The 23,205-nt window shown below is 45.0% G+C and overlaps 1 protein-coding gene across 1 annotated transcript in view; it reads left to right on the top strand.

Moving 5' to 3' along the window:
• Nucleotides 1-7,927: 7,927 nt before the first annotated feature.
• tfe3a (transcription factor binding to IGHM enhancer 3a) overlaps nucleotides 7,928-23,205 on the top strand; it is a gene marked incomplete at its 5' end in the record, with an annotated part of 41,116 nt that continues 25,838 nt past the window's right edge. The window contains 5 exons of the mRNA XM_083641302.1: nucleotides 7,928-8,004; nucleotides 12,260-12,355; nucleotides 17,245-17,307; nucleotides 20,006-20,171; nucleotides 20,850-21,035. Of these exons, the coding sequence (XP_083497428.1) occupies nucleotides 7,928-8,004; nucleotides 12,260-12,355; nucleotides 17,245-17,307; nucleotides 20,006-20,171; nucleotides 20,850-21,035 (588 nt within the window). The remainder of the gene's footprint in view (nucleotides 8,005-12,259; nucleotides 12,356-17,244; nucleotides 17,308-20,005; nucleotides 20,172-20,849; nucleotides 21,036-23,205) is intronic.

Here is a 23,205-nt window from a genome sequence, read left to right as displayed (position 1 = left end):
ATTTCTCAAATCGAATTAAAGCTATGACTACTGTTAGGTGCCCTAAACTAACTAACCCAGTGGTCTCCAACCTTCGGGTCGCGACCCTAAGTGGGGTCGCCTGGAATTCAAAAAGGGAGATTTTTTTTTTTTTTTGGGGTGGGCAGGATTCATTTTTTTGGTGGGCTTAGCCCACCCCTGCCACCCCCTAGATACGGCCCTGGTCGTCCTTAAATTGAGTCCAAGAACACACATCAGCCCAGTCCACTTCAAAGAGCTAAATTGGCTCCCTGTGGAAGGTAGAATTCAACAGTTAAAACTGACCATGGTCTACAAGATTTTACAGGGTTTGTGTCCTAAGTATTTTTTTTAATTATTTTCTGTAGGCTATGTCCGGGACTTGCATAGCTTGAATACGAGGGCTAGTGTAGCTAACCTGAAACTACCTCATCTGAAAAGCAAAGAAAGAAGAAGTTCCTCTATAGCGGGGAGGAGGAATGGAACTAAATTGCCAATGTAATAGAATCTGCCCAGTCCTTGAATGGGTTCAAAAACCAACTGGAAAAATGGCTGCTGAGTAACTTAGGGTAGTGTACCCTGTAGCTTGGAGTCCTGGCTCATGTTAAGATTGTGTTTTTATGAATTATGTATTTTTATAATTAGCCTATCTACATATTGTGGGATGGTTCCGGGGCGGCGACGTTTAAGGTCAAAGTATTTTATTACTTTTAGTATTTTCGCATTGTTTTAGTATTTCAGCATTGTATAGTAGTTTGTAGTTTCATTATTATTTGTATGCTTGTTCCTTGTTGTTTTGTATTGTTTGTCCAAGACCAAGGACCCCAATGGAAACAAGTCTTTGACTTTATTGTGTTTTTATCCTTGATGGTGTTTCTGAGATGCATGTCCTCTGTTGGTCTGAGTGCTCGGGGTACTGTAGGCGTACGCATAACCCCACCCCAGTTTGGGAACGACAAGTGGGAAGTCCTCTTTTTTTCTTCTTCTTACCATGTCAGTGGTGTTTATGACGTTAGCCTGTGCTGATGTTTTATTTGGTCATCATAAATACTTTCCAGTGTGAGAGCAACATGAGCCTCCAGCAGACAGGAAGCTGATTGGACCTAAGCTTTTTTTTATTCTTTTTTTAACAACTTTATTGTAGCAAGGCCTATATACAGTGACAATATATATACTGCTACGCAGCACATTATACAACTTCAGCACAATTTCACAATCACAGACAAAAACATGCCAGGGGGGAGGGTTACTAAAGGTGAAAAAAAAAGATAAAGAACAAGTTAAATTATCTTGTAAAGCTTGAAATAGTTATACACTTTAACAGCTTTTTTGTTTGTACATTCAGATATCATTGGATTGTATTGTTTGATTATTGTAGGCAGTCAGCTCTGGAAAGTTTGGCTTTTTGTTTAATATTTATTTTGTTTAATATTTTTTTAATTTTAATTTTTTTCTTTAAGAATTTGGATCTGTGAATGTAAAATTTGGTCAAAATAATAAACAAATTAATTGAGTAAAACGAGATTCGTGTCATATTCAACACATCCAAAACACATTTTTCTGATTTAGACCTAAGCTCGGCTGACATGTCGTTGGTAATAACGTCACCTCGGAATCCCCCCCCCCCACCTCACTTTCTTTCCCGTAACCCGAACCGACGCACGCACGCACGCACGCACGCACGCACGCACGCACGCACGCACGCACGCACACACACACACACACACACACACGCGCGAAGAGCGAAGAGCTCCCACTCTGTTCACTTCCTCCGCTCCCAAACACAGACCGAGCACAGCACGAGCTCATTGGCTGGGAATGAGCAGGGCTGCAGCTCAGGGGCGTTTCTAGGTCCTGAAGACATTGGGGGCTTTAAGGCCTAAACATGGTCGTCCGTCAGAGCCTCGCCCCGCCCTCCCCGTATGACGGCGGGTGGAGCGCCGTCCTACGGGGAGGGGGCCCCGTGGGCTGACGGGGGCTGCTCGAAAATGTGACTTCACGGCGACGATACGTGCGTGACGACAGCTGCAGGAGAGTTGTGACTGGCCGTTGCCCTGGCTCATCATTGTAAAGTCGCATTTCAAAGCATGATGTTAGATTATAACGAACTAGTTGTGTGGCTTAGCCTTCCCAAATGTTGAGGGTCGTTTTTTAGAATTTAATACATAGAATTGGGAACGTTACATTCAATTTCATTCAGACTGCCTGGCACACAATCTCCGCCATTTTCACACGGAGCTTCCACAGGAGGGAGGGAGGGAGGGCGTAGTGGCGTCCGAGCATGTAGGGCTAGCTGGCGCCGGCAGACGGCGAGACGGCTCCAATTCGAGGCGGACAGACGACCATGTTTAGGCCTTTAGCCAGGTACCCCGACGGGGAGGGGGGGTAAGGGGGGAGGGGGCTCCACTCCCCCCCACTCAAAAAATGTAGGTTTTTCCAATCCGTAAATACCCATGTTGTGAGTCATTTGAGATGGATACAGAAGAACAAGATTAGTGGGTCTCGAGGTCCAGGGACCACCAGAGGTCCTTGATAGGGTTCTGGCGGGAGTCCACTTAGCAAATTTACATATTTTATTTTATTAAATATTATATCTCAATGGTACGAACCCCCCCAGTAACTCCTGTGAAGGTATTTTATTAAGGTACACGCTTCCTGTAAACCTAAATTCTGATGGTGCCGTTTTTGTATCATATGGTACTTTTATTTTGAAACTTAGAGCGGACGTAGTGATGTTATATCTACGCTACTTGACGTAAGGTGTGCTCACCGGCCGGTCGCAAAACACATGTCACTCTTCAACCTACGGTTCTATCTAATCAAAAGCGCCTAGCTGGAATTGGGAACAACGTATTGTTTGTTGTAATGGTTTAATGAAGCAGTGATGTGTGGTTTTGTTTAATGTAACTGTGAAGTGAAGGCATTGTTATTGTGACAGTCATGCTAACGTTAGCTTCTATAGACATTGGAGTGGATGGCTGTGGCGTCATGCTGATGCTAGCGTTGTAGGTTGTATGGTTAATAATATTCTGTGTGAAGATATTTTCTGAGATAAATGGGCCTTGAGCATCAAGGCCCATTTATCTCAGAAAATATCTTCACAACTAAACAACTAAATAACATAAGATAATTTCATAGTTGTAGCTACTGTGATGCTGTGCATGTTGGCGCATGTCATTTGTTTGAATAATTTCATAGTGAGATGATGAGCTCGTGTGGAGAGGAGGTGGTGAGGAGTGAAGCAGAAACATTATGTAATGACACACTATGACAATAGTAACTGATAATTTGGTCCTGCATAGCCTACTGATATTTTCTGTTTTTTTTTTTTAGAAAACTGTTTAGAACTCTGACTTAATGATTTTGCTTTATTTATTTTATTTTGTTGTTTATTTGATTGTCTGTTCCAATTTTGTAAATGTTTAGTCTGATTTTTTTGTATAATGTACTGATTATTAATGCCAGACTTTGTTTATTGGGAAAAAAAAAAAAAAAACTAGGAAAAAAACATCCGGGGCTAGGAAAAAAACATCCGGGGCCCTAGCCCCGGAAGCCAGGGTCTAGCGACGCCCCTGCTGCAGCTCATTGGTCCAGCTCGGTTAGATGGATGGATGGATAGATAGATAGATAGATAGATAGATAGATAGATAGATAGATAGATAGATAGATAGATAGATAGATAGATAGATAGATAGGCAGGCAGGCAGGCAGGCAGGCAGGCAGGCAGGCAGGCAAGCTATTCCAAATTTAGAAGGTGTTTAATTTGTGAGTTAATTTGCAAAAACAGGTTTGATACTACGAGTTTTGCAGCGAGCAGCGTCCGAACAACTTTCTCTCTATCTCTCCCAAAATGACCTCCTGGACCCTCTGCAGTCCGGTTTCAAGGCTTCTCACTCCACTGAGACAGCTCTTCTTGCAGTCACAGAGGCCCTTCACACTGCTAAGGCCTCATCCCTCTCCTCTGTTCTTGTCCTCCTTGACCTGTCTGCTGCCTTCGACACAGTCAACCACCAAATCCTTCTTTCCACTCTGTCTGACCTCGGCATTTCAGGTTCTGCACTCTCCTGGTTTGCTTCCTACCTCTCGAACCGCTCATACCAGGTCTCATGGAGAGGGTCCCTCTCCAGATCCTGTCCTCTTACCACCGGTGTCCCCCAGGGCTCAGTCCTGGGCCCCTTACTTTTCCTTCTCTATATCAGATCTCTTGCCTATGTGATCTCTTCTCATGGCTTTTCTTATCACGGCTATGCTGATGACACCCAGCTTTTCCTTTCCTTCCCCTCCTCCGACACTCAAATCGAGGCTCGCATCTCTGCATGCCTCAAAGACATTGGCGACTGGATGTCTGCCCACCACCTCAAGCTCAACCTTGGTAAGACAGAGCTACTCTTCCTCCCAGGAAAAGACTGCCCTCTCGCAGATCTCTCCATCTCCATTGACAACACCACTGTACTTCCCTCCCAAACAGCTAAGAACCTTGGGGTGATCCTTGACAACCAGCTGTCTTGCTCAGCCAACATAGCTGCTACAGCACGCTCCTGTAGGTTCTCTCTCTACAACATCCGCAAAATCCGTCCCTTTCTCACAAGAGAAGCGACTCAACTCCTGGTCCAGTCTCTTGTCACCTCCCGCCTGGACTACTGCAACGTGCTCCTGGCCGGCCTACCTGCCACCGACATCCGACCGCTTCAGCTCATTCAGAACGCTGCAGCCCGTCTGGTATTCAACCAACCCAAATTCTCTCACGTCACTCCCCTCTTCCAGGAGCTCCACTGGCTTCCCATCTCGGCCCGCATCAAATTCAAGTCACTGGTACTGGCCTACAGGGCTGCACACCAGTCAGCTCCCCTGTACCTGCAATCTATGGTCAGGTTCCAAACTTCTCAGCGCTCCCTTCGCTCCTCCACCAGTGCAGGTCGCCTCGCCCCTCCTTCGCTACGGGGGCTCAAAAGTCGCTCATCCCGATCTCGACTCTTCTCGTCCCTGGCACCTCAATGGTGGAATGAGCTTCCACCTTCGGTCAGGACGGCTGAATCACTGCCGATCTTTCGGAAAAGACTAAAGACACACCTTTTCAGGCTCCATCTGGGCCCTTCTTGATCTAACTTCGTTCTCTCTCTTTCTTTATTAAAAAAAAAAAAAAAAAAAATTACTAACCTAAACTTGTACCACTAACCTAAACTAGTACCACTGTTCCTTCAGAAGTTGTAGTTGTCATAGACTGTGCTCCATAGTTGATTGCTCTATTGCTGACGACAAATGTGTTATTGTAAGTCGCTTTGGATAAAAGCGTCTGCCAAAGGACGTAATGTAATGTAATGTAATGTAATGTAATGTAATGATACTTCCTGGAGTGCACATAAAAATATTGAGGTCATTCATGTGAAAATGATTACCGTAGATGAATGTTTTAATTATGATTGATAATAAACAAAAAATACAAAAAAACAAAATAATTAGAATATAAATACATCGATATATAATATAAAACGATAAAAAATACAAACTCTTTATTTTTTATGAAAGCACAGTTGCATGCTGTTCAGTTTATATGTAAACCGTGTGAAATCCGGTGGAAGAGCAATATGGTAAACCTGTGGAATAGAATGCTTGACCTGCCAGATGACAGAATGGCGAGCAGGATCTTTATGTGGGATCTCTCAATAGGAGGTCATTGGGCGTCAGAAATGTTAGATCTTCTCCAGGAGCATGGGCTTGAGCATCTCTACATCCACAGGCGGAGGGTGGATGTGGGGGCCAAGGAACTTGCAATGATAAAATATAAAACTAAATGGTTGGAAGAAATCAATGATAAACCGAAATTACGTACATATTGTCAGTTTAAATCTGTGTATGATTGTGAAAAATATGTTGTGTATGATCTATCTAAGAGCCAGCGATCTCTGTATGCACAGTTTCGTTCTGGGATATTACCACTGCATATTGAAACAGGACGGTACAATGGAACTGAAGTAGATGAAAGGCTATGTGGCTACTGTGATCTTTGCGTAGTTGAGGATGAAACCCACTTTCTACTGTACTGCCCATTCTATGATGATGACCTAAGAAAAACACTCTTTGACAAAGTACCGTCACATAGGTCTGTCCCTGGATAGCGATATTGTTAAATTGTTATTTAATAACCATACATTTGCAATATCTAATTATATCCATAAAGCCTGGAACAGAAGGAAACATCTAACTTATGCATAGTGGCACTGTAGATAGATCAATTTGAGATCTTGAGATGGTTTCAATTTGTTTTCATTTCTAAGCATTCTTCACGTGGTTTGTATTGTAAATTGCATCATCTTGTCTAGCCGATAACATCCTTTTTCTTGCCCTCCTTCACTCTATCTTGAATAGTTAGAAAGGGTAAAAAAAAAAAAAAAAAAAAGTTTTGTGTAGGTCATATATTGTATTTATAATGTTTATTATTTTGTGTCAGTGTCTTGGCACTGGAAACAATTGTTGTATTTAAAATGTGTCTGAATAATCCCGTAAGGAATGGGCTGCGTGCAGCCAGACACGAAAATAAAATATTCATTCATTCATTCATTCATTCATTCATTCATTCATTCATTCATTGTAGGCTAATAAAATAAAGTCCCAGGCAGCAGAGCACACAGATAGCATCGACTGTCATCAACTTGATGGTAACATTACAAATGTTTTCTCCTGAAGAGTACGGTCAGTCAGGTCACCAGCTGAGTCTTTTAAATGTCTTTCTGTTTTTATTTCAGCCAATCAGCCAGCCAACACAGTCAGTCCCGCTCTAGTCAGTGTATTTCTATGCGTACAGTTGGTCCACAGATCTCTGCTGCTGTGCTCCCCCTCCCTGTGAGAAGCAGAGCCATCTCTTCAAATCACTCTGGTGAGCGGCATGCTAGCAGAAGATTCACTTCAGGTTTAGTGATTTTGCCTTCAAAATAAAAGCGCAATAAAGTTCGATTTTTACAATAAAGATTAAAGTAATCTAACTATGAGTCTCTTAGTGAGACCCAATACAAGTATTAACACTAAGAGGAACATCTAGTTTAAAGTCCCTGGAAACCAAAATCCACAAAAACCTTCTAACTAATAGGGTCTTATGTGAGTAATTGTGTGCCTCAGAAAAGAGAGAGAATTACTTTCAACCCTAACCCCAAAAAACGACACTTTTCTACAAGGTCTGGATTTCCATTTCCTCATTGAAGAGAGCGGAGCGCGCAGTGCTAAAATGCATGATATTATCACGTCATAAGATTTAATCGAATCACACACACGCATGCACGCACGCGCGCACACACTGACACACACACAGTAGCGCTGTGCACTCGCAGCGCAGTGTGTTCGCCGAGCAACGCGCGAACACACACACACACACACACACACACACACACACACACACACACACTCCATCTCTCTTTCCTTCTCTCTCTCTCTCCTTCTCTCTCTCTCTCTCTCCGTTAACGGAGAGAGAGGTCTCCTCCGAGCAGTCTCCTCCGAGAGAGAGAGAGAGGAAAAGACCTGCTGCAGACGGGACATGCCCACACAGTCCGCAGGAGAAAATACACTCTAAAATAGAAATTGATTCTCATTACTTTTGCCATGACTGTCAAACCTAAATTTATATACTTTGCGACGTTCATCATCGTTCAAATTTGGCTGGTGGCTTATTAACATAGGTTCCTGTGATGTGATGAACTCAAAATGCAAAATAATAAAAAAATATTTCTGGTTTCCAGGGACTTTAATGTTTGAAATTGAATGAAAATAGTTTGAATACACTTTTATTTTGAAAGATCTGAAAGATCCTGACCGGAAATCCAAATTATTCTGCTGCTCACTTTATCCAGCCTCCCTCCCTCCCTGCCTGTTTCTGTGTAGTTGATTGTGTGTCTGCCTTGGTGCCGTTGAGTAGCGGTGGTAGTGTCCAGGTGCTGGAGACATGTCTGCGGTCAGCCCCCTGCAGCCCGGGACCGTGTTCGTCATCCTGGACTCGGCGGAGACGTTGAACCTGGTCCGGTGAGTCCTGCTCTCCCGTTAGCTCAGTCACACCAAACTCCATTCAAAAACCTGCTTGTTTAACTGCCTAAACACACACACACACACACGCACGCACGCACGCACGCACACACGCACACGCACACACACACACACACACACACACACACACACACACACACACACACACACACACACACACACACACACACACACACAGTTGTCCTCTGCTTGGTGTGTTTGATCTGAGCTGAATGGCAGAATAATGGGGCAAAAGGGAGACAAAATGCTTTGGTGCAGTATTCATATCTTTTGACAATAGGACGAATCAGCGTGACGTCACTGTCACCCAAAAATGCGTAACCCCGCAGCAGTTAACTAGTATGAGTTGTGCCAAACAAACGTTAATATCTCAAAAAGTATACATCACATCACTTATATTTTGACATTCTGAGTGAGAGCAGAAGTAGCTCAAGAGTTTGATGTTTATGCATTGTCGTGTTAAAGTTGTGTCAACTGTCGCAGTTGTTTAAATTGTAAACACGGTCAGCCGGCTAGACGCTCAAACTCACACTCCATAGGGTTCCATTGCCGTTGCCACCCAGTGACCTGGTTTGTTCACCAAAATGCTCCTCAGCTGATATTGGAGATTTGTGCGATTTTGACATGTTGACGATTGGATGACAAGCACTATTTTCCGAAAATGGCTCAGAAAATCCCACTTATCTTCAATGTACCTGGACATCCCATACATTTTCTCAGTGGTCTAGGTGTCTACATTCGGGGTCTAGACTAGAGAGTTTAGCAAGGCTGTGATGATCCTAGGTTTAGGGTTAGGGTTAGGTTCGTGCAGGGCCGGTTCCAGAACAAGATGACTAGGGATGCATCCTAGATAGCAGATGCCCGGCCGAAAGCCGGGCATGTGCACCGGCCGCCCGAAAAATTTGACATGTTATTTTACAAAAAATAATGCATTTTACCATCATTTCAAGTAGAATGATACCTCCCAAGCAAGAATATTTCAAGTGTTTCAAGTGATTTACTGAAATATTTGGACCATATACAGTAATGATAATACAATTATCTCAACCTTAAAAGGTTACATATAGGTGCCAAAAAGCCATAAATTCACTTTAAAGAACAAAGAAAAACAACAATTATAATTCAAGTTTAAACAGTAAGTGTGCAGCTGCCGCATTTATAAAAAAAAAAAAAAAAAAAAAAATTACCACTCTTTACAACTGAGCATGCAGACAATTAAAATAAGGGTGCAATGCGTGCTTTTGCACCCCCGTAGAACCGGGCCTGGGTTCGTGGGTGGTGGGTTCCACCCATAGCCGGAAGACTCAGAGCGAGGTTCTTCCATCCAGACTACTGAGAACCTGTCCGTCATCAAGGATGCTAAAAAAGGACAAGACCATCATACGGAAGTGCTTCTACCTGGCTTCTACAGTATCGGAGAGAGTCTGGCTCCTCTTACTCTCACTCTGGTCTAGCGGGAAAAAGGCTGTTATCTTTACAACCATTCTCCGAAAGTACCAAGCAGGCCTGTTTTATTGCACAATTCCTTCGTCAAAACGTGCCATTTTCAGAGTGTAGGTTGCTAACTTGCTGGCTAGCATCGTTGTTGCTTCACAGCGGCGGAGGCATTTGAGAGCGGACACGCAGAGCGGAAAGGGATTTCTCTTCGCTCCGACTGAAAGAGCCGATGTCAGAGCTTATCCCTGCACCCTGCATCCAGTGAGTCAGACTAGTGGTCACCACTGCCCGGATTCACGATTCAGCTCCATGGAAACTAACTTGTTGTTGTTACGTCTTGACTTGGACCTCTGATCCTTTCTGCCTTCTGCTGGAATGAATGAGTCAGCCCCCCCCCCCCCCACACCCACACACACACACACACACACACACACACACACACACACACACACACACACACACACACACACACACACATACACACACACAGGCTGGCTCATGGATTTATCCAGGGGAAAGAGAAGAGTCATGTCACATCTTGTCGACCTGTTTACCTGTCTGTCAGCTCCACACCCAGATACCTGTCTGTCTGTCTGTCTGTCTGTCTGTCTGTCTGTCTGTCTGTCTGACTGACTGATGTTAGTCTGTCTGTCTGTCTAGAGTGCCACATTATAACGTATAACGTAGGCCAAACCAGAAGTCCCTGCACTTCCCAGTTCCCTTTTCTCAAAGCCAATGAGATTTTTGTATGGGGATTTTGGTTAATTGTCTGAAATAAGGTCTGTGGTTAACAAAAGTTTATGAAACTGAGACCTTTGGTGATCATCAACATAATCTTCACAAATGAGGACCACTTTTATGATTTTATAAGCGCTTTCTGAAAATCTCGATTTTTAAAAATCACATTTATGCATTTTTTCTGCAGTCCCCAGTTGAGTTGGTTAAACAGTGAACACACACTCACATATAGGTCCTATTATGAGACAGGGTGGCCCACTGCTCCATGTGGACTTTCTATCGGAGGGAAGTGACTAAGCAAAAACCCTACACACACAGAATGCACATGCACACGCACACACACACACACACACACACACACACACACACACACACGCTCGCACGCGCACACACACACACACACACACACACACACACACACACACTCTCTCTCTCTCTCTCTCTCTCTCTCTCTCTCTCTCTCTCTCTCTCTCTCTCTCTCTCTCTCTCTCTCTCTCTCTCTCTCTCTCTCTCTCTCTCTCTCTCTCTCTCATGGTCCTGTCCACAGGATGTGGGAGGTAAAGTAGTAAAACTGGAATGTGTGTGTGTGTGTATTTTTCAGCCCCACTGACTGAACTGACTGGAGCCAGTCGGTCAGGGGCTCCAGTCAGTTTTTCTACCTATATAACCGTTGGTGTTGTATGAAATAGGGGTGGGAGAAAAAATCGATTCACCTAAGTATCGCGATTTTTAATGTCACGATTTTTTGGATCGATATTTTATTCAAGAATCGATAATCGCAAAAGCAAAAAAAAAAAAAAAAAAAAAAAAAAAAAATTTTGGTGCCGCAGTCAGGCCACTCACTGAACAGCAGGCCAGGTGCCGCCTACTGGTTTACTAGTGGTTGTATTACTTTATTAGTTAGTCTGAAGTAATAATTACACTTCAGGGTTAAAGTGGGTGCATCTCATTGTAAAATTGGACTTGGCCCAAATTAGGCTTCAAACGGCCCAAATTGGGCTTCAAACGACCGACATTGAGCTTCAAACGGCCCAAATTTCACGCGCGTCGGCCCATATCGGCCTGGCCTGCTTGGTATCTAATGCCCAGCCTGAATTATGATCCCAGTCCGCCCCTGTTTTTAACTATATCGCCCAGCCCTACTCATGATATACAGTCTCTAGTGTATGATTAAACTTTTCCCATGTTCTAATCTAGTGTAAAAAAGCAAACAAACTGAAAAAAGAAAAGAAAAAAAGAAACAAAAATCGCAATAAATCGTAATATCGAATCGCAATAATCGTAGAATCGCAATACTTAAGAATCGCAATATAAATCGAATCGGCACCCAAGTATCGTGATAGTATCGAATCGGGAGATAAGTGAATCGGCACAGCCCTAGTATGAAAACATTCTAATTTATGTTTGGATAGTCACACGTCATCTGATTCTGCGCCAAAGATCTCACATTGATAAGAGGCGATAAGAAGCGAAGACTAATAGCTTGTTCCACTGCAACATCATGGCTGCAGTGCTGTCTGAAAGGCACAAGAGCTTCGTTTCTTGTGTTCGATACTCTTTGTCTGCACTACAACTCAAGTTAGGCCGGAAACACGTTAGCTTAGCTGCCGGAAACACGTTAGCTTAGCTGCCGGAAACACGTTAGCTTAGCTGCAAGCTGCATTATTGCTTACAGCTCAATGGATTTTGGAAAGCTGATGCCTGAGGTGGGAGGAGCATGACTCAAACTGGTTAACAAGCAAAACGTTTGCTCACTCAGTGGTGTTTTCTTTCTCTCTCTCTGTCTCTCTCTCTCTGTCTCTGTCTCTCTCCCTCTCCCTCTCTCTGTCTCTGTCTCTGTCTCTCTCTCTCTGTCTCTCTCCCTCTCTGTCTCTGTCTCTCTCCCTCTCTCTCTCTCTGTCTCTCTCCCTCTCTCTCTCTCTCTCTCTCTCCCTCTCTCTCTGTCTCTCTCTCTCTCTCTCTCTCTGTCTCTCTCCCTCTCTCTCTCTCTGTCTCTCTCCCTCTCTCTCTGTCTCTCTCTCTCTCTGTCTCTCTCCCTCTCTCTCTCTCTCTCTCTCAGGGTGGAGTCTGGTATTGTAGCGGACATCGATGTTGACAGTCTGCTGTTAGAGTCTGACACTTTCTACCAGATCAAGAGCCAGCCAATCAGCATGAGGTACCACACACACACACACACACACACACACACACACACACACACACACACACACACACACACACACACACACACACACACACACACACACACACACACACACACACACACACACACACACACACCAGCCCGTTCTCACTCCAAATTGGTGATGTATACTTAAAGGGGGACTTACCCCCCAGATATGTAACAAAACGGTGATTTGAAAAAACCTATGGGAAAAACCAAGACATGACGTCTCCTCTTGTCTATACTATACTCTTTGGCTGTGCTCAGCTCAGGAATGTTTTTCCGGAAATCGACGCCATTACAGTTTGCCCACCGCCTTCGAAAATAATTTATATGAGAGCTGCAATATCTTTATAAATATCAACAACTAGCAACGCTGGTGGCCTGTATGGAAACAGCATTGCTCAAAATGGTTGAAAGTTATATCAATTTTGTCATTCAGTGGCGAACTAGAAATTCACTCCATTGACTCCCATGTAGTCTATGTAAGTATCGTTAAAAGAGACTAGTGACGCGAGACCGCAGCACAGCACAATAGTCAGGACAAACGCCCCGCTCTCACGCTCATGTAATCACAATGCGAGATTTCTCTGTGCCATTCGCCATTTCGTTTGGGGGCTTTTCGTGATTCTTGTTAAAAGTTACTGCACCTCTGATTTTTCCTCACGGGCGCAGGGCAGAGTTGCAGAGCTCCCTCCTCCTCCTCCTCGGCTCAATCCATTCAGTCTGTCCAAACTTAATACCAATCTAATCTCAGTATGAGATGCAGGGAAATATATTATAGTAGCCGATGTGTTTAGAGCAGCTTTGTCACGTTATCACGTCGTAGTATAGCGTTATATTTTACATGTGCGCTAAACTGCGATGAGATTTGTTTGCGGAAATGACGGCGGGGATGAAAGTCAATGACGTCAGGGGAGGCTCACTTTGGTGCGGGGGCTCGGAGGCTGCTGCTGCAAACACACAATAACCCCTCCCTCCCTCCAATAGGCTTGGAGTTGTGAGGAGCCGAAAGGGTACAGGGGGAGTAGGGGAGTAACTATCTTGAAATCCCATAGTCTTTGGGGACAACGTGACGTCAGGTTGTACCAAATCTCCCATTCATTTGAGGGCAAAAAAAAGCAGTATTCAACCCATAGAGGGAACTTATGCAGCTGAAAATGATACAAATGGTACAATGGTAACAGTTTGGTCTCAAATGTGGAAATGTTGACCAGAATTCTTCACACACAAACACACAAAGTCATTATATTGGTTAAAAGCTGAAAAAAAGTTTTGGGGTTTAGTCCTGCTTTAAAGAGATCATGGCAGACAGAGATCCTCCTCTGATCTGGAAGACATTTTGTCACACAGTGAAGCTGAAAAGCTCTGGTTCCTACTAATCCCATCATCATGAACTGGTTCTTCTTCTTCTGTGGTGTTTTATGGCAGTTGGCATCCTTTATGTTGCATTATCGCCTCCTTCTCAGTATGTACTGGTTCTACAAGTACATACTGTATTTGCACCACCAGCAGGGGAGGATTTCTGATGTGACTAATGACATCACAATGGGTGAGTAGAGAGGTATTTATGACATCACTGATGGAAGAAGACGCCATTCTTATATTCCTGTATTCCTATAATCCAGATCAGTAGTTCCCACATAAAAATGTCACTATTCTAACTGATTAAACCTCGAAATTATGTTCAAAAGGGCCCAAAACACTTGATAAAAAAATAGTTTTTAATCTATGACACGCCATGCTCAACTGAATGAATGAATGCTGTTATGCACAGCAGTTGAAGTGAAGCCACTCCGAGTGGAGGCGCACAGGAAGCAAACATTGAATAACTCCTCCAGGTAATGTGGTGCATTTCAACACAACAGTTTAACAGTGTTGTCAGGGCACATTCCAAACGATTTGGGGGGGAGGGGGGGACGAAAAGTAAAGAAATCATTTTATTATCACTTTCCCTCATGTTTTCCCTCACATGGACTCTCTTTAGCTGATAGGAGCTCCGACCCTCAAAGCCCCCATGAAAACAGAACGATAATGATGATATGAGAAAAAACTGCATTCAATGAAGAGTGTCAGTCGACCAGAAAGCACAGATGGCAGAGTAACAGGTGGAGGAGTAACAGGTGGAGGAGTAACAGGTGGAGGAGTAACAGGTGGAGGAGTAACAGGTGGAGGAGTAACAGATAGCAGAGTAATAGGTGGATGAGTAACAGGTGGAGGAGTAACGGATAGCATAGTAACAGGTGGAGGAGTAACAGGTGGAGGAGTAACAGGTGGAGGAGTAACAGGTGGAGGAGTAACAGATAGCAGAGTAATAGGTGGATGAGTAACAGGTGGAGGAGTAACAGATAGCATAGTAACAGGTGGAGGAGTAACAGGTGGAGGAGTAACGGATAGCAGAGTAACAGGTGGAGGAGTAACATATAGCATAGTAACAGGTGGAGGAGTAACAGATAGCAGAGTAACAGGTGGAGGAGTAACAGATATCAGAGTAACAGGTGGAGGAGTAACAGGTGGAGGAGTAACAGATAGCAGAGTAACAGATAGCAGAGTAACAGGTGGAGGAGTAACAGATAGCAGAGTAACATATAGCAGAGTAACAGGTGGAGGAGTAACAGATAGCAGAGTAACATGTGGAGGAGTAACAGATAGCATAGTAACAGCTGGAGGAGTAACAGATAGCAGAGTAACAGGTGGAGGAGTAACAGATAGCAGAGTAACAGGTGGAGGAGTAACAGATAGCAGAGTAACAGGTGGAGGAGTAACAGATAGCATAGTAACAGCTGGAGGAGTAACAGATAGCAGAGTAACAGGTGGAGGAGTAACATATAGCAGAGTAACAGGTGGAGGAGTAACAGATAGCATAGTAACAGGTGGAGGAGTAACAGATAGCATAGTAACAGGTGGAGGAGTAACAGATAGCATAGTAACAGCTGGAGGAGTAACGGATAGCATAGTAACAGCTGGAGGAGTAACAGATAGCAGAGTAACAGCTGGAGGAGTAACAGATAGCAGAGTAACAGGTGGAGGAGTAACAGATAGCAGAGTAACAGGTGGAGGAGTAACAGATAGCAGAGTAACAGGTGGAGGAGTAACAGATAGCATAGTAACAGCTGGAGGAGTAACAGGTGGAGGAGTAACAGATAGCATAGTAACAGGTGGAGGAGTAACAGATAGCATAGTAACAGCTGGAGGAGTAACAGATAGCAGAGTAACAGCTGGAGGAGTAACAGATAGCATAGTAACAGGTGGAGGAGTAACAGATAGCAGAGTAACAGGTGGAGGAGTAACAAGTGGAGGAGTAACAGGTAGCAGAGTAACAGGTGGAGGAGTAACAGGTGGATGGAAAGATAGGGACGGAGAATAGGTCAGATAAGAAACTGACCCTGTTAGTTCATGATGGCATGGAGCCATTTGGAGATTTGTAGGGGTCTGAAATTAAGCCCAGGCCATTGGTGGTGTGGTGTGCGGGCAGTGTGATCACTCTCGCCTGTTAACAAGGACGCTGAAATGAAACTGCCTCCGCACTGCGTTGCTTCAGCGTTGCTTCAGCGTTGCTTCAGCGTTGCTTCAGCGTATGGTGTGTTTCTGGCTGTTACATGGCCTCCAAGTCAATTGGGCCTCCAAGTCAATTGCATTGTTTTCCCATTGGTTTTAATGTTAATTTTGCACAAAACAAACCTTTTTTTGGACCTCCAGCCATTTTTCAAATGTTCCCAATGTTCCAATCCCTGATGTTAAGCATCCATCCTCGAGTCAAGGCTTTTTTGTAGTTTCTTCTGTGTTTGACTATTTTCCCCATTTCAACCAGTTATGGCAGCAATCAATTTCATGCAGTTTACATGAAATGTGAGAAATCGACCCCTCTGCCAAACATGGGGAAATGGGGGGAAACTGAATTTGACAGTGCAGACGACTAATTTGAAGCATTTACTCCAGGATGGATGCTTAACATTCATTCTGGAGTAAAGGCTTCAAATTAGTCGTTTTCACTGGGATTGTCTCTTTTCCAAGTTGTGGCTTGAGGGGTCATCTGGTGGTGAGATATGGCAAATGCAGTTGCCATTTGTCAGTATATTTGAACAGTAGTTGTACATCTTTTGCAGTATACCGTTATGATGGTCAATTTGAGAATGTATCAACAGTCAGGTCAGCGCTTGCAGCCTGCCGGTAGTACAAGGGAATGAAACTAAGGGGATCTTTGTAAATCGATGATCACAAAAAATAAAAATGAAAAATAATTTATTTATAAGTTAGAATTAGGTGTGAGGTCTTCTGAATGTTTCATCTTGGGTTTAAGGCAAAGATGAGGTGAATAAACGATGTATTAAGCTACGAGAGCACGGTCACGTCATGTGGAAGTGAGGCGTGGTTTCATCTAAACTGGGTTGGGAAAACGATACACGCTCCTCCCTGGATAGAGTGATGTCACCTTAACATGATGATGATGTCACCAGTCTAATGCCGCGTTCGATTATAAGTGGGATGTGGCAAGTTGCCAGTTGCTACTAGCAAAAATCAAATAAAACACCACTATAACTCGGAGTTCCTACCTGCAAACTTGGGTATGATTTCTCAAACCCCAGTAGCTCCCACCGCGTCATTTGACGTCATTTCAAGATGGCCACGCATGTTGTTTATGGTGAGAAACATCAAACTTTTATCAGATTGAATGAAACGCGTCATTTTGCGTCATGTTACTTGCTACTTCCCAGTGCAATCTCGAACGCAAATAGGTCGGATATGACGCGCTGGCCACTTGCCAGCTCCTACCATAAACAAATGCATCATAATTAACATGATGATGTCACCAGTCTAATATGATGATGTTTCTGTCTCTCTGTCTGTCTGTCTCTCTCTCTCTTTTTGTGTCTCCTCAGTCCTGTAGCAGTCTCCTCTTCTTCCTCGTCTTCGTCAACGCTGCCATCCAGCATGTCATCCAGGTAACACACACACGTACACACACACACACACACATCCTTTCTGGCCGACAAACTGTGAAACATGTCACTGCGCAATTTGCATCGCTGCCCTATTTGCACCTCTGAACACACGATTTCGGGAGATTCTCCTATTTTCCATATTCCCGATAGTAAGACAAGAAGATAAATGCCCGAATGGTAGTCTCTTTATCTTTATCTTTATTGTTTATTTGAGCAGGGACAGTACACAATAAATATATTGCACCAAATATATTGCACCAGAAATAGCTATAAGCTAATTTGCATCTGTAGTCCCTGGGCACACAGAGTCCTGTGCGCACACAGTACATATCAAATACAGCAATTAAAAGAAAATCCTAATGTCTAAACAATCAAGATACATGACAAAAAATGATACTTACTATTACTACTATTAGTCCATACGATACAGCAGCATACCCCCGTTCAGTCACCAAAAATACACATTCCAAATGCGCCAATGCGCCATAATGCTCATATGTACACGTTGTGACTCGTGTACTCACCCTGTGTACTCACCCTGTGTACTCACCCTGTGTACTCACCCTGTGTACTCACCCCGTGTACTCACCCTGTGTACTCACCCCGTGTACTCACCCCGTGTACTCACCCTGTGTACTCACCCCGTATACTCACCCCGTGTACTCACCCTGTGTACTCACCCCGTGTACTCACCCCGTGTACTCACCCTGTGTACTCACCCCGTATACTCACCCCGTGTACTCACCCTGTATACTCACCCCATGTACTCACCCCGGGTACTCACCCTGTGTACTCACCCTGGGTACTCACCCCGGGTACTCACCCTGTGTACTCCCGTGTACTCACCCCGTGTACTCACCCCGGGTACTCACCCCGGGTACTCACCCCGGGTACTCACCCTGTGTACTCCCGTGTACTCACCCCGTATACTCACCCCGTGTACTCACCCCGTGTACTCACCCTGTGTACTCACCCCGTGTACTCACCCCGTGTACTCACCCTGTGTACTCACCCCGTATACTCACCCCGTGTACTCACCCTGTATACTCACCCCGTGTACTCACCCCGGGTACTCACCCCGGGTACTCACCCTGTGTACTCCCGTGTACTCACCCCGTGTACTCACCCTGTGTACTCACCCCGGGTACTCACCCCGTGTACTCACCCCGGGTACTCACCCCGGGTACTCACCCTGTGTACTCCCGTGTACTCACCCCGTGTACTCACCCCATGTACTCACCCCGGGTACTCACCCCGGGTACTCACCCCGTGTACTCACCCTGTGTACTCACCCCGGGTACTCACCCCGGGTACTCACCCTGTGTACTCACCCCGTGTACTCACCCTGTGTACTCACCCCGGGTACTCACCCCGTGTACTCACCCTGTGTACTCACCCCGGGTACTCACCCCGGGTACTCACCCCGGGTACTCACCCCGGGTACTCACCCTGTGTACTCACCCCGTGTACTCACCCTGTGTACTCACCCCGTGTACTCACCCTGTGTACTCACCCCGGGTACTCACCGCGGGTACTCACCGCGGGTACTCACCCTGTGTACTCACCCCGTGTACTCACCGCGTGTACTCACCCTGTGTACTCACCCCGTATACTCACCCTGTGTACGCACCCCGTGTACTCACCCCGTATACTCACCCTGTGTACTCACCCCGTATACTCACACTGTGTACTCACCCCGGGTACTCACCCCGTGTACTCACCCCACGCAAAATGTTGGCGTGTTCCTTTAAAATGGCTGCTAAAAATGCTGTAAAAACATGTATCATGTCAAATACAACAGGTAGCCTAATAAAGGAGATCACCACACTAACAGTAAACTTTGCCAAGTTGTGCAGTTCTAGTTTGTCCAGTAGATGGGAGTGAGACTCCACAGACTCACTTATGTAGTATGCGGAGTGCAGCGATTCAACGTAATATTTGAGTCTGGGGAGAGACTAACAGCGACCTAACTTGTCCTTGCTGCTTCAACAGTTTAAAATGGTTTAGTTGGTTTAGGGTTGCAAAGGGGTGGAACATTTCCAGTTGGTGGAAAATGTCCGGAAACTTGAAACTTTCCATGGAAAAATTCTGAGAGAGAGAGAGAGAGAGAGAGAGACAGAGAGAGAGAGAGAGAGAGAGAGAGAGAGAGTGAGTCATACAGACATACATATAAACATTTTGTTCTATCATAAGCATACATGCATTATTATTATCATGCAAAAATGAATGTTTTTACTTTATTTGTGAGGAGAATTTAGTGGATTATTTCATTGAACAAAAAACATGAATGTTGAATAAAATAAATGTATTCCCTATATATATATATATATTATTTATTTATTTATGGAAATCTGTATATGACAAGGTAAATAGTTAGTACGAATGACATGTTTCCAGTTCATTACCATTACTTCCTATTATAGCTTCTCATCTCTCCTTCTCTTTCTCCCCTGTCTCCCCCTCTCTCCATCTCTTTCTCCCCTGTCTCCCCCTCTCTCCCTCTCTTTCTCCCCTGTCTCCCCATCTCTCCTTCTTTCTCCCCTGTCTCCCCCTCTCTCCCTCTCTTTCTCCCCTGTCTCCCCCTCTCTCCCTCTCCCCCTCTCTCTCCCCTTCTCTCCCCTCTCTCTCTCCTACTCTCCCTCTCTCTCCCCTTCTCTCCCCTCTCTCTCTCCTACTCTCCCTCTCTCTCCCCCCTCAGGGTTCTAATGCGTCAGGATTTGATGCGTCAACAGGCGAGGGAGCAGGAGAGGAGGGAGGAACTGCTGCGCACCCAAGCTGACCCCGCCCCCATCTCTGACCCCACCCCCATCTCTGTATGCCCCGCCTCCAGACCGCCAGCACAGGTCCCAGTGGAGGTGTTGAAGGTACTGTGTGTGTGTGTGTGTGTGTGTGTGTGTGTGTGTGTGTGTGTGTGAGTGAGTGTGCGTGCGTGCGTGCTCGCGTCTCATTATTATTATTATTATTATTATTATGATTATGATTATGATTATGATTATGATTATGATTATTATGATTATGATTATTATTATTATTTATATTATTATTATTAACAATTTTTTGGGGGGAGTTAGAATGAAATTGTGATTGTGAAACTGAAGTGAACTGCCTGTTGTATAGGCCTAACATAAGTCTGTAAGTTGATGTCATAATTTGCATTGCAAATGTGATAATGTGGTTTGCCCAAGTGTTGTTGCTGTATGTAGCTGTCAAAGATGGCCGACCCGCATGTTCCCCAAAAAATCGGGGATCACCAGAAAATGCTTCTGATGAACACAAAGGTCTCAGTTTCATAACCTTTCATTAACCACAGACCTTATTTTAGGCATTTAACCAAAATCCCCATACAAAAAATCCCATAGATTTTTACACATAGGAACCAGGAAGTGCTAAATTCTGGGTTTTAGGACTCATTCCTGCAGCACTCTATTGCAGGCTTTCTAGTTTCTACTTCCTGTGAGCCAGACTAACAGCCTGTGTATGTGTGTGGGCGTGCGTGTGTTCCTGCATATCTATGTGCGTGTGCACGTGTGTGTGCACTGCAGGTGCAGACTCACCTGGAGAACCCCACCAGGTACCACCTGCAGCAAGCCCAGAGGCAGCAGGTGCGTCAGTACCTGAGCGCATCGGCCATTCAGCCATCGGGGGCATCAGCCAATCAGCCGCCGGGGGCATCGCCCAGTTCGGGCCCCACCCTCCTGCATGCAGCCGACAGCTCTGCCAGAAAGGAGGTACACACACACACACTGCGAATCACGTTAAAAGAAAATCACATTTATGCTTCAAAAGTCACAAAAGTGATCCTCATTTGTGAAGATTTTCTTGATCACAAAGGTCTCAGTTTAATAATAATAATAATAATAAATATAGCTGCTATAACATCAGTGATGTCACAATTGCACGAGTGTAACCAAAAACGACAATCGGATGAGTGACATCACTGATGATGCCACATCAGATACAAACAGATACAAGTAGAGTAACCGTCTGCTGGAAGGGTTCTGTGTAGGGCTGGGCCCAGGGCCCCAAGGGAGACCTGGGGGTTAGCCTGTATCTCTGCTGGGCACAGGGCCCCAAGGGAGATCTGGGGGTTAGCCTGGATCTCTGCTGGGCAGAGGGCCCCAAGGGAGACCTGGGGGTTAGCCTGGATCTCTGCTGGGCACAGGGCCCCAAGGGAGATCTGGGGGTTAGCCTGGATCTCTGCTCGCTCCGTGAGACTACATCGTTTCAAAACGTGAAATAGGCTGTTATGTTATATCGCCAAAGATTGGTGGATTGGTTTAATTCTTTGTTTCTGAGTAGTGGGTGACATTTCCAACCTATGTGCAAAGTGTGGTTACTGTTACTGTTACGTTTACTGTTACTGTTACGGTTACTGTGTGTGGGCCTTAGGGTTTCTGACATGTATACAGTTTTACGGAAGAAGGAAAAGAATAAGAAGAATTATAGCTGCTGCGCAGGAATGGGTCATGGCCGGGCACTGACAGAGATGCTCACGTCATGTTTTGCAAGTCCAAGTCAAGTCTCAAGTCTTTGAGCTAGAGTCCAAGTCAAGTCTCAAGTCTTTGAGCTAGAGTCCAAGTCAAGTCTCAAGTCTTTGAGCTAGAGTCCAAGTCAAGTCTCAAGTCTTTGAGCTAGAGTCCAAGTCAAGTCTCAAGTCTCTTATGCATGTCATCCAGTCTGCTTAGAACACTGCATACTAAGGGATTCAAAGCATGTACTGTATTATCCACACTATCTATTAGCATCCAGCATCAGCATTGATTAGATGACATTATTATTAATAGACCTTTCCTTAACACATTGAGAGGGCTGGACTCTAATGAAACATTGAACACTCCTGCTTCTTCCAAAGAAGAAATTTTGTTTCTAGACAGTTCCATTATGAAATGACAGCCTCTGTAAGAAGTGCACTTTCAAGGGTTTTCTGCCGTTTTTTTTTACTTTTCAAGATATAGTGACTTTTATGAATACTTTTTGCACTCTAATTTCGAGCACATTCACTGACTCTGGCTGGTGTTTTCTGATGTAGTGACATGGTGTGGTTTCTGTGCAGCCTGCTCCCCCCACCCCCACCCCCACCCCCACCCCCCCCCTCCCCCTCCCCCTCCCCCTCTCCACCTCTGAGCAGCGGGCTCCTCCCCACACGCACAGACAGACTCCGTTTTTGCCCCGGACAGATCCCAGCGCGCAACAAGGAAGTGCCAAACGCGACTGAACGAAAAGGGCTTGGCCGTTCGGCTTTGGGTGCTGGCTTTCTGGCAAGGAATCATGTGGAGAAACAGATAGATAGAAGATAGATATAAGCAGAAGAGCTCAGTTGTGGGCACGGATGCAGCCGAGCCAACTGTCCGCTCCGCTGCAGACAGAGCAATCAATACGGCTCTGGCTGAAGCATGCATCGGTTTCCACTTTGATCACGTCTTTCCCTGCTGTCTCCTGTACAAAGTAAAGGATCTGAGGTGGGTGGCGCAGCTCCCGTGACGATGTTTAAGGTGGCGCCGTGTGATCCCTTGAAGGGATTCATGCTCACTGGCTAGGTACGACCTTAAACAGCAGAATTATGGAATAATATGAATTATGATTTTAGGACGTCCACAGACGTCCTTGGCACTCCTCGTTACTTTTTTTTAGGACGTCCACAGACGTCCTTGGCACTCAATGTGTTAATATTAATACACACAAAAATAAAGATTGTTCACAAGTCCCAAATCTCAAGTCCAAGTGGCTAAAGTGAAAGTATGGGTTGGGTTGCTTTTGGGGTTTTCTTCACAAAAGCAGCACTAGCACTGCAGCAGGTGCTCCTGCAGAGCTGGAGGTGGTGTTGAACTCATCAGAATCAGACCAGGAACCTTCAGGTAGGCTACAATTTCAGAGCATAAAGCGAAACATGGGTTTCAC

This window comes from Poromitra crassiceps (genome assembly GCF_964638095.1).
Source record: "Poromitra crassiceps genome assembly, chromosome: 8".
Lineage (NCBI taxonomy): Eukaryota > Metazoa > Chordata > Actinopteri > Beryciformes > Melamphaidae > Poromitra > Poromitra crassiceps.
This window is presented reverse-complemented; position numbering and strand designations above follow the sequence as displayed.